The sequence below is a fragment of the Pseudopipra pipra genome, chromosome Z (genome assembly GCF_036250125.1).
Source record: "Pseudopipra pipra isolate bDixPip1 chromosome Z, bDixPip1.hap1, whole genome shotgun sequence".
Classification (NCBI taxonomy): Eukaryota; Metazoa; Chordata; class Aves; order Passeriformes; family Pipridae; genus Pseudopipra; species Pseudopipra pipra.
In genome coordinates, this window is record NC_087581.1 from 53,458,818 (window position 1) to 53,473,714 (window position 14,897).

General features: G+C 37.5%; 1 protein-coding gene across 2 annotated transcripts in view; it reads left to right on the top strand.

The window, feature by feature from the left end:
• TRPM6 (transient receptor potential cation channel subfamily M member 6) overlaps positions 1-14,897 on the top strand; it is an 85,490-nt gene that overhangs the window by 37,979 nt on the left and 32,614 nt on the right. For both annotated transcript variants that reach the window (XM_064642882.1, XM_064642883.1), the window contains exons 18-25: positions 209-364; positions 3,119-3,253; positions 4,328-4,456; positions 6,519-6,770; positions 7,701-7,875; positions 9,479-9,593; positions 11,297-11,496; positions 13,890-14,022. In XM_064642882.1, coding sequence (XP_064498952.1) covers positions 209-364; positions 3,119-3,253; positions 4,328-4,456; positions 6,519-6,770; positions 7,701-7,875; positions 9,479-9,593; positions 11,297-11,496; positions 13,890-14,022 — 1,295 coding nt within the window. The remainder of the gene's footprint in view (positions 1-208; positions 365-3,118; positions 3,254-4,327; positions 4,457-6,518; positions 6,771-7,700; positions 7,876-9,478; positions 9,594-11,296; positions 11,497-13,889; positions 14,023-14,897) is intronic.

A 14,897-nucleotide genomic window follows, 5' to 3' on the forward strand; every position in this document is an offset into this window, starting at 1 on the left:
AAAGCCACAAAACAGACAAGAACAATACACTCCTTCAGAGGCTGTCAGAGTGTGATACAGAGATTCCCAGCACCAGTGGCTTCCTCCCAGGCCAGTGGAATTGTGCTGGGTTTGTGCTGACACCACACATGGCTGACTGTGGCTTCAGGTCTATTGAGCAATTAATTTCTGCTGAAATAATTTCCTGAATCTCGTGTTTCTCTTTTAGGTCATTATGAGTATTCTCCTCCCTCCTGCCATCTTGATGCTAGAGTTTAAAAGCAAGGCAGAAATGTCTCATGTTCCTCAGTCTCAAGACTTCCACCAGTTCACGTGGTATCATGGGGATCAGAGCCCAATCAGCTCTAAAGATACTTTGTCTCTGGTTAGTCTGTGATGATTATAATTTGAGTGTCAGAGTTTGTTTGTTTACCACAGTATAATTCTAAGGAGGGAAAAGATGGTCATCAGCTGGAAGTGCTGGAACCCAGTTCTCATGATGTAGTCATTAGATCCCTGGTTTGGATACGGACTGATGTGAACTTGGGCGAGTTGCTTCATCTGTCCTGGATGTCACTTCTATACTGGTCATAATGAGAAAATCCTTCCCTACCTCACACAAGTATATTGAGATTATACTTATCTGTCAGTGCAGGTCTTTTAGGGCACAAAGTCTATTCAAGCTGCAGGTAAATACCTATGTAATCTTGTGTACCAATGTAATCTTGTATACCAAATAGTCTAAGAAAGATTTTATGTCATACGCAAAATCACAGCTATAAAACTCAATTCAGGTTGCCCACGTGGGCAGGGAAACAACAGAACTGTGACAGTCCAGGTCCCATCCTTTCCAACTCACTCCTCCTTCCCATTCTGCCTGACCAGTGTCCAATGCTCTGCATCTCAGCCTCAGCCTCTCCCCTTCTCCATGACCATCCTTCCCTCTTACTCTCTCCTTGTAGTTTTGTTTCCTGAATTACATCATAACCCTTCCAGAGGTCTAGCACCTGTTTTGATGAAAAACAGGGTGTCTTCTGCATTCCTTGAGCCTAGCAAAGGTGCTATTTAAAGCATCTTAAAGCTATTTAAAGGGAAGCACTGTGCTTTTGGTTTAGTCACCTGAACCAAGTGCCAAAACACGCTGCAGAGACAGGTGGTTGTGCAAAAGTCCTTCTTAGGCTTGTTGGTAAGGATTCTCCAGCATAAGTGAGGTGATGTCTTTGCCTTTTGAGATCTTCAAGAATTCTCCAAGATTTCTGTTAATGCCCTTTCTCATTCTCCACCACACATTCCTTGAGCTGAGAATTTCCAAAAATTTTCAGTCTGAGCTAGACATGGACAGACATGGAGAATTTCTATGTCAAAGGGTAAATGTTGATGAGGTGCTAACCCATGACAACATGATTGCTAAGTGAGAGCTGTCAGGCAACTTTTTGTTCTCTGCTTACCTGACATCAGATAAATATTGTAGATTGCTTGGGACATTCTCAATTAACTTTCAATTTGTGTACAATACAAGAAGACAGATTGTCTTTGAGGACTTTGGGTAGACTTATTTTTGCCACATTTTTTTTCTGTGATGCAGAAAAATGCTCAAAGCCATTGTCTCCTGTGGTTTTTGTCTAACGTGATTCAAAAATTATTTTTATAGGGTTAGGTAACAGCTATGATACAGAGGACAGGCCAGTTGTAATTATTTGCAGTAGGATTACCCCTGCAGTCTGGCAGAAGGCTGCAGAGAAATATGTATAAGTACTTTTTTTGATCTGCCTCAGATAGGGCTGCTCCCTTCCTGCACTATCAATAAGCCTACTTTTGATTTTATCTATTAGAGAATTGTTTAAAGCACAAGTCTGAGCTAATGATTTTTCTTAAATAATCTTATAGGAAATAATATAGAAAAATATACAATTTCAATACTGTACATATGCCTTCACAATTCCAATGACCAGCTGCAGCTGGAAATCGCTCTCTTTCATGAGATGTATTCTCTCCTTCACCTAGGAAGATCTGATATTAACATATTGAGATGATTCTGTATATCAAATTCTGTGGTTCAGCCCTTTTTCAAGTTTAATGTGATGAAAAAAATCCGTCCCCCCCCCCGCCCTGATAACTCAAGGAAACTTTGTGTAATAGGGATAAATACATTACATAAGAAGTTCTATACTGTAGATATCTAGTAGCAATAAGTTTTAGAACTGATGTTAGCTAAGACAATTGGCCAGCAATTGAACAAGTTAGTTTGGTTCCCTCAGCCTTGCCCATAGTTGAAACGAGTAAACTTGTTATTGTTAGCACTGTTCTCTAACAAATTGAGCAATGTGTGTGTGCATCTCTTAGGCCTCCCTCCTTCATCACTGAAAACTCCTTTAAGCACCTTCTGGTTTTGTCAGTTACCCCCTGCTATGTCTGCAGCTTGTTTTAGGTTTCAGCAGCAATCAGATATTTGAACTTTCAGAGGTGTACTCAAGCAAATTGTGGATACAAAATGAAGTATGTTTACTTTCTTGGGTGTCAGTATGTTTTTATTTTACTGAAGAAAATAAAGGAATTATCTTTATATTGCATAGGCAGATCTTCGTTAGAGAGTACTTATTACAACCTTATCTTCTAATCAGATGTAAAATACAGCAAAAATAACAATTAGATTCTGTATTTAGAATTTCACTGTCTTGACATTTTCTGTGCAACTGTATATATCAGCAGAAATGTGATGTTCTTTTTTCAGAATGTAATCAGAAGTGTTAGTGGAATTCTAGCTAACACAGTTATGTTGAATGGAGGTTGTTATTTATATACATTTTACAGATGGGGAAAGTGAGACACAGAGTGATTACGTGATGCTTAGAGACTTAAAGAAATGTGTGGCAGAAATAGGAGTGGACTCAGGTCTGCTGACACCAGGTCCACTGTCTGTAGTCATAAGAGCAAACTCTAAATTAGTATTTCTAGTGGGAAAGTGTGCATGGTATTTATTGCAAATGAGATGGTTGTAACCAGAATAAAGCAAACTACAGTAATGGTTTAGACCAGAGCAAAGTTTAGACATTTGTGTCTGTTTTCCCTCTGAAACGACGCTACCTTTGCAATCATAGACTGTTGTTTCTTACTTTTAAAATGCTGTTTTCTTTTAAAGAAGGATTACGATGTGGAAAAACTTGCTCAGAAGACTGGTGAAAGCCAAGTAGATGGTGGACAAGGAGACCTACCTGGCACTAGAAAAATCTATGAGTTCTACAATGCACCAATTGTCAAGTTCTGGTTTCACACGGTTAGTGATCGTGCTAGAACTTGGATTGACAAATCCTTCCTTTGGTCCTTCAAATGCTACTTAATTCTGCTTTTACTTTGCAGTCACTGGTATGTGTAGATGGGATGATATTTGAATGTTTCTCTGGCAATTAAGTGGAAAGATTTTCTACTAAAGTCATCTAACTGCGTTAAAACAAACAAAGACAACAGAAAAACAATTATAAGGAACTAAAGAAAAGCTCAAGCACAGGTTTTTACAGTGGTCAATTGCACATGTAGAGACAGATTTGAAGCTGGCCTTAAATACCTTTAGTATCTCACAGATATTTATGTCCCTTTCTTTGGGAACTGTTTCTGAAAGAGTGAATATTAATCTATAGGAGATCATTTGCTACAGAAAAATATGCATTTATTAAATCAGTTTAAGTAACCCTGTGTCAGTAGAGCTCAGGATGTTTAAGATCAGGCTGCCCATTGGGTCAGACCACCATGTGCATAAACGTTTACTCCTTTAATGGGCTGTGCTTAACTGCTTCATAGATTATTAATCCCTTATGTCAGATACATTTACAGCATGTTTTCCACCTCATATTGTTCTTCCTGGGTTTTGGAAGGCACTGATTAACCAGCAGTGATTTATATAACTTTGAGAATTGTTACCTCCTATAGAAGGTTGGGATAAAAGCATAGGACTGCCTTTATGTTCAAGAAATAGTGTGCAGACCACAGAAGAGAATCACAGGATAGTTAGGGTTGGAAGGGACCTCTGGAGACCATTCTGTCCAACATCCAAGCTGAAATAGTCTGTCTCATATAAGGGGGGAACATGTGCTGTAATAGTTTATTTTCTGCTCCTACCTATTTTTTCAGCGCTATAGTAGCAATTTCCAAATGGTGTTTAAGGACATTCCCATACAAACAAAACAAAATAAAACAAAACTTTGGAGAACTAGAATAAAGATCTTGCGTTCAAACATTTGACAGTGCCCTAGTAGTTTGAATACATATATTCAGGTTAATCACCTATTACTGTGTTTGCAGAAATTTGTTGGAGATTTTTGTGCATATGGATTATATACTTTGTCTTTTGTAGATGTCATACATGGCATTCCTCATGCTCTTTACTTATACTGTGTTGGTGAAGATGGGACCAAGACCAAGTGTGCAAGAATGGCTTGTTATCATTTATATTTTCACCACTGCTATTGAAAAAGTCAGAGAGGTAAGCTTTTCCATTCACTCTTCTCATCTGTAGAGGGTATATCATAACCCAGAGAATACCATAATCTGAAGAATGCCAAATCCTGCATTATTTTTGTATAGAATTTAGCAGAGGAAAGAATTATACAGGGAATTAATTTATTAGAAGACTTTTATTTGAAGACTAGTGCTTTGGCCTTGAAAATGCATCTTAAATTTTGTCCTTCTTTTCTGTGTAGAGCTGCTGGTAATGTGCAGGTCACTTGAGGGTGACTGCGCTGAATTGAGATTTGGAGCCTTGATGTAGTCACATGTTTCTTAATTTTTTTGAGTGGACCATTAGATTTCTAATAATGAAGATATTTAGATATTTATATTAGATATTAAACCTGAGTGTGGACATTGTTATGAATTAGTAAGTATTATTCATAGCAAAATCTAGGGCTCTCCCTCAAGACTAACTGACCTTCTATAAACGAACTTGGAAAAAACCCACCATCCACTTTTAATGCTGGATACATTGAGCGCAGAAAAATGATATTCCAATCAAAATTGATTGCAATTATTTGCCGTTGATTAGACCCAAGATTCTGGACACAACTTGCTCTCCAAACCTGAGTGTGGGGGCAGATGGAGCTATGTATTTCCCAATTTATTGTATCTGAGCCAACTTACCTTCACTGTAAAATTAGCACATAGTAAACAATAGTAATGTGAATTATCTTTTGTATGACATTTGAAATGCTGTCCTTCCAGAGGAATAAATAGCAAAAAATCAGCCACAGTTCTGAGTGAAGTTGATGTTAATGCAGATCACTCAGAAGACTGTGACAGCAGTATTGAGGTGAAAGATTTCAAGGGATGGCACAAATGCTGGAAGTATATAGAAGCTTGGATAAACTTGCAAGTTCTGTCTCTGCATGAGATAAGATTGAAAAAATCACCAGGATTCCCTAAATGAGTAAAATGTTGAAATTTGAAAATCTCTGTTGGACTCTTGCATCATCTTGATGGTGGGACAGTGGAAACATCAGCTCTTCTTTCTATCATGATCATTCACTGCACAGTTTGAAATTGATGTCTTCTACTTGATTTTCTTTATCCATGTTCTAGTTCTGTTCTGTTGGCAAAGACTTTGTAGGACACTTTGTCTTACACATGCAGCTTTTAACTGCTGAGGGCCTTGTTATATATAACTGCAAACCTCTGTTTCTCTAGATTGTATCAACTAATTGTTAAAGCCTTAGGCCCTGATCCTGCAACTACTTAGTCATGTGAGTTAGTCCAGATCACTTCTTTACATTAATGTGTTTGTATGCATAAGTTCTTGCAAGATCGGGGCATAACATTTCAAAATCTCTCCTTTACTTGGTACTTATCAGTGTGACCTTACACACTGCATAATTGGCCTCACTTGCGGCAATGTGCAAAGGTTTTATTTATGGCCTCCCAGAGATTCCACTTCACACATTTGCTCAATGAAGCTTAAAATCCCTTTGGGGCATCTCACAGTTCAAGGAGTGAACATTTCACTCTTTACCTTGCTAGTTGCCAGCACTTCTTTTTTTTTAAGGTGTCCTTGGTGGAATACAAGGATCTTTCTTTATATTTTTGGTCTGAAGTCAAAGGCATTAGTTATTTTCCCATCAGCAAGGTTAGGCTGGTAGTTTCCATGACTTAGGGGTTTGTGAAAAGGCCACTGCAGGTCATGACTATCCTTTTAGAAAATGTCTGTTAATTTATAATGATACCTATGAGTAACAATTCTCTACTGGCTGCTCTCTTCTGCTGAGGTATGTGCCCTTTAGTGAATGGATTAAGGTTTGGAATCCATTTTTCCTTAGGAAGAGTTATTTGGCATACTTGAGCAATATGATGCTATAGATTAAGTACAAACCTCCGTTGATGGTGAATGGCAATATGCAGTTAATGGGTCTAAAGCAGAAATAAAGAAAAGGGATAGGGGCAGGGGGGGAAATGATACATTTCCAAATATTGTAAAATAGTTCAGACAGAAAAGGTTAAATAATGTATCTGTGATTTTAATGGCATTTTATTGTGGACTTTTTCCACATTCTACTCAGGTATTTATCTCAGAACCTGGAAAATTCTGCCAAAAAGTGAAGGTGTGGATTTATGAATACTGGAATTTTACTGATTCTATAGCTATCATCCTGTTTATGATTGGTTTTGGTTTGCGCTGGTCCAACCCCCCTGTTCAAACTGCAGGGAGGCTACTTTACTGCTTGGATATTATATTTTGGTATACTCGGCTCCTTGATCTTTTTGCTGTGAACCAGCATGCTGGCCCATACCTGACAATGATTGGGAAAATGGTAAGTATTGTGCTTTGGAGCAGTATTTTTGTAGTTAAGGCATCTATTCAGTAATATGTAAAGCTGAGAAGTGACAGAAAAGAGTGATGGTCAAAGGAGAGGTCACCTAATAATTCATAGTGAATGTATTACCTGAAAATACAGTGACTTCTTCTGTTTGTGAGTTGACCATAATCAGATTTAATTTTTCTTTAATTTATTAATTATGTGAATTTATTCAAAAAAGCCATTTTTACGTCATTCCTTAAAAAAGGGTTGCATTTGAATTAATTTTCTTATCCAGCTTGATTATGGAAGAAAAGCCACTGCCTCTTGCAGATGGGCTCAATAGTATAGATTCTTCCCCTAGTTCTTGGAAACTGTTTCATTATTATTTTACTTCTTGATTAAAATAATTGTATCCCATTTTATCAGAGATTGAAGTTATTTTTTTTTCTCTTTTAGTATAAGAACTGCTGCTGAACTGCTGCCTAGTCTTGAGGGACATGTGCAAATTCCCACTGTAATTTCACTTTGTTATTGAGGTCTACCTTCTTAATACTTTTACATTTTTTCTTGCATGGTAATTCCAATTCAGTTTTAGAAGGCAAAATAGTTTTCACTGGTGTTCTTTCCTCTCAGTTTGAAAGAAACACCACTGAGAAAAATCATCATCATAAGATCTCTGCATTTTTCAAATCTTGCTTGATATCTAAGAGGGACATAGGAAGCAAGTAGGACTTGTGGCTTTTTTGGTCCAGGAGGATTTTAACCTCTACAAAATGTTCATGTAGTCCAGGTCATAGAAATAAAATATTTTATTTTCTCCAACATATTAGATTATTACCCCTGTTTTATACTCTGATTTGTAAAAGCAGATTTCCCTATAATGTATGTCTCTTTCACATATAATTAACACAACTAATTCTTTCACACAAACATGTCTTCCAGACAGCAAACATGTTCTATATTGTGATTATGATGGCCATAGTTCTGTTGAGTTTTGGAGTGTCACGAAAGGCAATTCTTTCACCAGAGGAGCCTCCTTCTTGGACTCTGGCACGAGATATTGTATTTCAGCCCTACTGGATGATGTTTGGTGAGGTCTATGCTGGAGAAATAGATGGTAGGTAATTTTCATAATACAGTTCAACAGCTTAAATATAATACATGCAGAAACACACCTACTTTGGGCTACTAGAGTTTTGACTACCTGCTGAGTCTGTTCTTTCTCAAACAATTCTGATTCCAGCATATATATGTCCTTAATGAGTAATACTGCATGAATAATGTTGAGAATATTAGTTTCTTTCTTAAAAATAAAGATTAAGCTCTAAACCCTTCAAATTCAGTGCTTAAAATTAAGTATATTGCAAATCTCAGAGCAAAGCACATAGGAAGTAATATTTAGCTACTTCATGCTCGGGGGATCTGGCACTGAAATGATTTTCTAATCAGGTGAATAGAAAGCTGCTGATCTCTTGAAGAAAAGACTACAAAATTGCCTTAAAAAAGAAAAAAATTAAGGTGGGGGAAAAAAAGGGAGAAATAAGTTACCTGGCATCATTCTTAAACAGGTAAACCATGTGAACATAGGAAAAATAGAACCAATCAATGTAAATAGGAAAAACAATGTATCTTGGTTATGGCTTTGAACTTGTCTTAGCAAGACAGAAGAACCAGGCACTCCAGGAAGTGTTTCAGCATTACCGATGGAAGGCAGTCTCATGCTACTGTGTGATGGGTACAAGTAAAACAATCCCTAAAATGGACAAGTAGGTATGGAAATAGATACATATATTTAAGTTACATAGTTCAGCACAGACCCAATTCATTAAAATAATTTAGAATATTGCATCCATTATTACTGCTTGAGCAGTCACATGATGACTATGTATTTTGGTTATATAAGTCAAAATTCTTTTAATGAAAGCACACTGTTCAGTTTCACAGTTTAATCCACTTAATCACTTAGTAATGAATGCTAAACCTTTAGAAATCTGACACTTCCCAAATAAAGCTATGATTTCTTTAGTGACTTTTTTGCTCAGAATATGTCCTGAATTTAGAGCTGCTGCTTTATAAATGTGTGTTAAAATTTCCTCAAAAGTCTGAAATTTGATTAGACATTAAAAGGACTGAAAAATATTTATTTTGATATTTTAAAAACATTAAAAGAGATCCCTTAATTTCTAGGATTTGTTGCTTCATCCCACAAATATGCATAGCCTTATGTATCTTTTTGCATATGAGTCAGTGTGATTTTGTGTGTGAAGCTCTAAATGAATATCACTCCAGTACTGATAAAGCAGCCTTTGAGCTCTATCTTTTCCACAGTGGAGTCTGTGAAAGCTTTGCCGCTTGCTTTAAGGATCAGAGATTTGGATTTCAGTTTGTTTGAGTGTGTGCCATCTCTCAAATGCATTTTGGCTGCATCGTTTTTCCCCTTAACAAAAAATTGGAGTGACTGGAATAAGAACTTATATGTATGAAGTGGTGTCTGCAGCTTCTGAACTGTGAGGGTAACTATGGGATTGTAGTAGCATAAAGGGGTTGCAGTTTTCCTTTAGGTGAAGGTTGACCTTTTAGTTGGAAGTTTAGTGATCTATATCTGTGAAATTAATGAGGACTATTCTGTTTCTTGCTGGGACAAATGAGAAGCACAGGCCATTGCTGTGCTCTGCTCTGATTTCCATGCTAACTATGCTCTGTATGTCCTTAATTTCCAGTTTGTGAAAATAATGAAGACTGTCCTCCTGGCTCCTTCCTCACACCGTTCCTCCAAGCTGTCTACCTCTTTGTGCAATACATCATCATGGTCAACTTGCTTATTGCTTTCTTTAAGTAGGTACCTTGGTATATTGCTGCAAAAGCAACTAATGCTTCTGCCAACGCTTCTCAAAAGCCTTTCACCAAAAATGCCCCAGCAAGGGCATGTTAATGGTCGTTGTTACCATAAGTGGGTGTTGTACCACCATGTCTTCCATGGGGGTAAGGTGAATAAAAAAAGAATGGTGGTAGCAAGGCAGTGCAAGGAAAGGGATAGTGAGAAGACACCTAAACTGTTTTGCCATTTAACAAGCGTCTGACTCTGTGAAAGCAGACAACTCCAGCTGGCAAAAAAGGTAACATTAATTCAGCTCTGAAGTAATTTTATTTTGTTCCTGAAAGTTGTATGTGTTGTGCTGAGAACCCATATAACATTCATCATAGGGTAGCCCAAGTTTTAAGCTGGCAGATCAGTGGAGGTATTCAAGGGAAGAGAATAATGACTGTAGGAGTATGCTCTTTCTTTAGCAAATAATTTGAAATTTCCTGTTGTTTAATGCAATCTCTTATGTTCTAGACTGAAATCTAACTGTAGTTTTTTTAACAAACTACCTTTTAATGTCTGCTGTCATTACTAATCCCTGAGTAGGAAGGGTCTTCATACTAATTCTATAGTAATTCATAGTAATTCTATGGTAATTAATCACTGTCTTTATAGTCATTTTACCCTTTCAAGTTTTAACAGGGAGCCTCTAGTAGTGGATCAAGCTCTGTAATATATAAGAAAAGAGCAGCCTAACCCAAGTAGTTAATAATTTTTTCCTAGAGTTCCAACATTTCTGAGGAAGAAAAAGTCAACTGTAGGTTAAAACAAAATTTAAATGAATAAATGTAGTGATTAATATTCAAGAAAAATGAACTATCAAAAGTCATTCTATTCCCACTTCCAATTAAAAATCCCTTTCCTGAAATTTTGGCAAGGAATCAGTCTATTATTTTATATTACACAGCTGTGAAATTGCAATTTGAATTATTTCTGGAATTAAACCTTCAGCAATGATGATATGATAAATCTTCTGCGTAGTGATTTGATTGTTCCAGAAATGGGACGAAAAATGGGTATGAGCAATATGTTTAATTATGCTCTCAGAAGCAAAGCTGATGTTTTTGTGACTATATGCTGTGTGTGTAGTATGACAGTTCAAATGAAATTACAGTGCCAGAAACCACAACGTTGCTTTCCTGTGCTTGGGTCTATGATAGTAGATATGGAAAATTATTCTGTGCAACAGCAGTTGTGTTTAATAATATCAGAGCTCCAGTGAGTATCCTGCAGAAGAATGGCTCATGTAGCCGCAGTATTTTGTTTAGGGGGAGTGCACAGAACCGTTTTGTTAATAGTCTTCCCTTAGCCTGGTACCTACGTTTTAGTCCAGTCCAAAGAGGTAGACAGTGTTGAATTTTCAGTTAGGCTGTGCATTAAAGTTTAAATAATATGGCTGAGATTTCAAAGCCACTTCAGTGATATCTTCTGTCCAAGTTCCATTAATGTGAATGGGAATCGAATCTCCAAATCTGTTAGGCAGCTTTGATGCACTCATTCTCAGTGCACTAGCTGCTGACACATGTTGCTGTTTTGTTAAATAAAAGTTGCTAAGCAGATTTACCTCACTGGAGGAATGGCACTTTTCTTCAGTGTCAGATTAGATCTGTACACAAGCGTCTTGTGCTATATTGGCTCACAGTGTTTTACCCTCCCTCTGTCACTCTCTTCTCAGTAATGTTTATTTTGATTTGAAATCCATATCGAACAAGCTCTGGAAGTACAACCGGTACCGCTACATTATGACCTACCATGAGAAACCATGGCTGCCTCCACCATTCATCCTGCTGAGCCACATCGGACTTCTTATAAATCGCATCTTCCGCCATCAGCCCCCAAATGAGCTGGATCAAGAGGAAGGCGATGTTGGACTAAGTAAGCTGGGAACCAAAAGAAAAAGCTGGTGACAATTGTTTGTCAGCCTCCCATCACCTTGAAGTTGAGTTCCTCAAAAAGAAAAAAAAAAAGAAAAAAAAGGAAAAAATATATTCTCTGGGTAGAGGGCTGTTTTAATTTTGAAAACTGAATTTAACTTGACTCCCTGAGAATTCTTGAAGGAAAAAATGACTAAGTGACTAGGGGAATGCTTTGCTGTGCTACATACTGTGCATCAGTCAAGATACCTCACAGCTCTGAAGTAAAGTGACACACAGCTGAAATAAAGTGACAGCAATTTATTCTGTAGGAATTAATAGCCTTATTTTTAAAGAAATTAAACAGTAGTGAGGGTATAAATTTCTGTATGTTTGTCATGAAAAGACCAACAATTCCTTTTTCATTGCCTGGAGAAAGAAGGTACAGAACTCAAGGACAAAGGAGATCAACTGGTGGCAGATGCAGAGAGAGAGCATAGAGGATTCCCACCTTCTCACTGTTTCCCTTTCCTTTGTGCACTGGCTTATCACTGCACATTCCAAGCCTGGATGTCTTCATCCCAGCGTCCTTCCTAATGCCTCTTCAAGGTGATGTCAGTTCCCTGTCTCACTGTTGCCAGCTCTGCCAGGAGTAGCTCTAGCTGTTGAGGGGACGGGACCACAAGATGTTGGGATGGGAATGAATACTCAGTAGTGGGGCTTGGTGGTTGGGGTGAGGCAGAGAAATGGGGTGGAGGAGAGGCTGGTGGCTATAACCTTTTCTACAAAAACATTGGGGAACACTGGTGTATAATATTATACAGCCTCATCCTTTTTGATGCAACATACACCCTTGGAACCTAATAAGAGATGTGGGGAGGATCCTGCCCGAGTTATGCTTTACTTAGGATTTGCTCTGCTAAACAATGAATCCCTGAAGAGATCTGGCATGCTTGCAGGTAGTTACAGGGTTGAAAACCAGGCTTTAATAATCAACGCTAAGCTGTTTTACTGCTGCTTTCAGGCTCACCTTCTCCATCATGACTGGATACACTAGATACGAAGTAGGCACTTTGAAGTGCCACTGATTATTTTATATACATGAATAGCATAAATCACTGATGTAGCATAGAGAGGGTCTTGTTAGATGCATCAGGCTAAAGGAAAACTAAAACCCTGCTTAGCACATCTAAAAGTCCTTGGATAGAAGAGGGCTCATGAATTGCTTACACTTCTCTCAGAAGGAGAATTTTTTCCCGTTTGTATGCCTCTGTGCCCCTTTTCTATATGCCTGTGCATTGCTTGGTAAGTTTCTTCTACTTTAATTTTGGTGTGGTTATAATTAACTGGTTTTCGCAATGAGGATCCAGTGCCACCCTGTGGAAAGTCAGTGAAAATACCAATATACAGAGTAAAATATTGGAGGAAAGAACACAGGTAGGTTATGGGGGAAAAGAGCCTCAAAGGTGATCAAGTCCCATTGGGAGTGAAAGGGGGAACCCCAGAACGCTGCTGGGGTTTTGGCTGCTGAGCTGTGTGTTGCAGCTTTTTTTTTACATGCTTGTGACAAACACTGCCTTGTTACCTGATGGAGATATCCCCTTATCAAGTACAGTGAGGACTCTGGTACCTAAAATAAAGAAAGAAAAGAGGAGCTTGGAAAATGTGGAGTTTGAATCAGAGAAACAGCTTTCCACCATATGCATTTCTTTGTACTGTTTTGTAATCAATCTGTTCTCTCAGAAATCTTGGTGTGCTAGAAGAATAGCATCGTGAACAGCCCAAATTGTAAACTTCTGAGTGTTTTCTTCCTCCTCTAGGAATCTTGGGGAGGAAGGGGGTGGAGAGAAGATCTTAATGTTTTATACATATGGATGTTAATTAAGAATGCCTTAATGTTTTATACATATGCTCATGTTAAGCATTTAGTTGGGAAAAAAGCTTTGCAGCTTTGAATACCTGGAAGGACTGCAATTGTAGGTGACTAGCCTGAAGTGAATGCCTTGACCACATCAGAGTGACATTTTTGTAAGCCTTTATATGTATATCTACATCTTGTAAGTGACACATGCATAACAAAATAAAGGAAAAAGTTTGTGAGAAAATGCACCTCGAGTGAGAAAATGCCATTCGAGTGTGTGCTTTTGAGGCTTTAAAGGGAAGTGTACTGGAATTTTTGTCAGTATGGTTATGTTCCCTTTCTAAGGAAAGATAAAAAACATAATTTCCTCTATTTGACATGTAGGATCTTTATGCATAAGCCCAAATTCACAGAGTTGGGCCTGATTCTTTCTTTTCAAGGAAAGGAGTGTAAACAAGTTCTGACAGGTTTTTTATTTTTTTTTCCTCATGGATGTTCATAAAGAATTGTAATTATCAGCATGTTTCATACTGATTCCTACCTCCTTTGTTCAGAGCTCTACCTGAGTGATGAGGAGTTAAAGAAACTTCATGACTTTGAGCAACAGTGTGTGGAAAAATATTTTCATGAAAAGAATGAAAGCCAGAATTCCAGTGACAGTGAAAGGATCCATCTGACCACAGAAAGGTGTGTTTTGCTGAAGATTTCTGTTCTTTGTATAAATTTGTCATATAAAAAGACTTTGATAAGCTAATGCTTTTGAAACAGATTATGGGCACTGTGAACATGCATAGACCTTGCTAATTTGATGGAAATATATCTGTTGGAGGTGCATGTCAGGTCTGTCTGGGAAGTCTTGCTGGCAGAACTGCATCCCCAGATGTGTGTGGGTGGTTAAAGGGGTACAGTTAGGTGTTGCTAAGTTAGCACTACAAAAACATGCCCGAGAATATAATATAATATATGTGTTTGTTTAAAAGGTTAGCAGTGTAATAATGCTGTGAGAGTATTGCTTGTGATTGAGTATAATTGCTGTTTACAGAAATAACCATAAAACCATTTTAGCATTATTTTCAATATAGTGTCTTGGTTTGCAAAATGCTAATACGCAGCTGTCAGTAGGGCTTCAAAATTCTCAGTATTGGCCTAATTTAGCATTCTATTGAAATCAATGGCAAATCTGCCACTAAATTTAAGGGGAAGAGTTTAAAAAAGGGAAAATTTTAAAAAGTCTTAGTGAATGCCAACACTCATCTCACCTAACAAATTTGTTTTGCCTAGAGAAAGATAGACTCTTAATCTTTGCCTGTGTATAATCTTACTTTCTGCAGGTTAAAACAAAAGAGAAGCAGTATAAGCATCACCTGTAAAAGAAATTAAATAAACAGTTTTGCTCAAAAGCTACAGAATTGAATACATCAAGAAGATTTCGTTTACTGGATAAATATAGAATTGGAAAGGAATTTTTTTCTGAGTGCAGAAGTGAAATACACTTCATAGGATTACATAACATTCATGCAAGAAATTAATTTAGATGAAAAAAATGTTCTGGAATACTGATC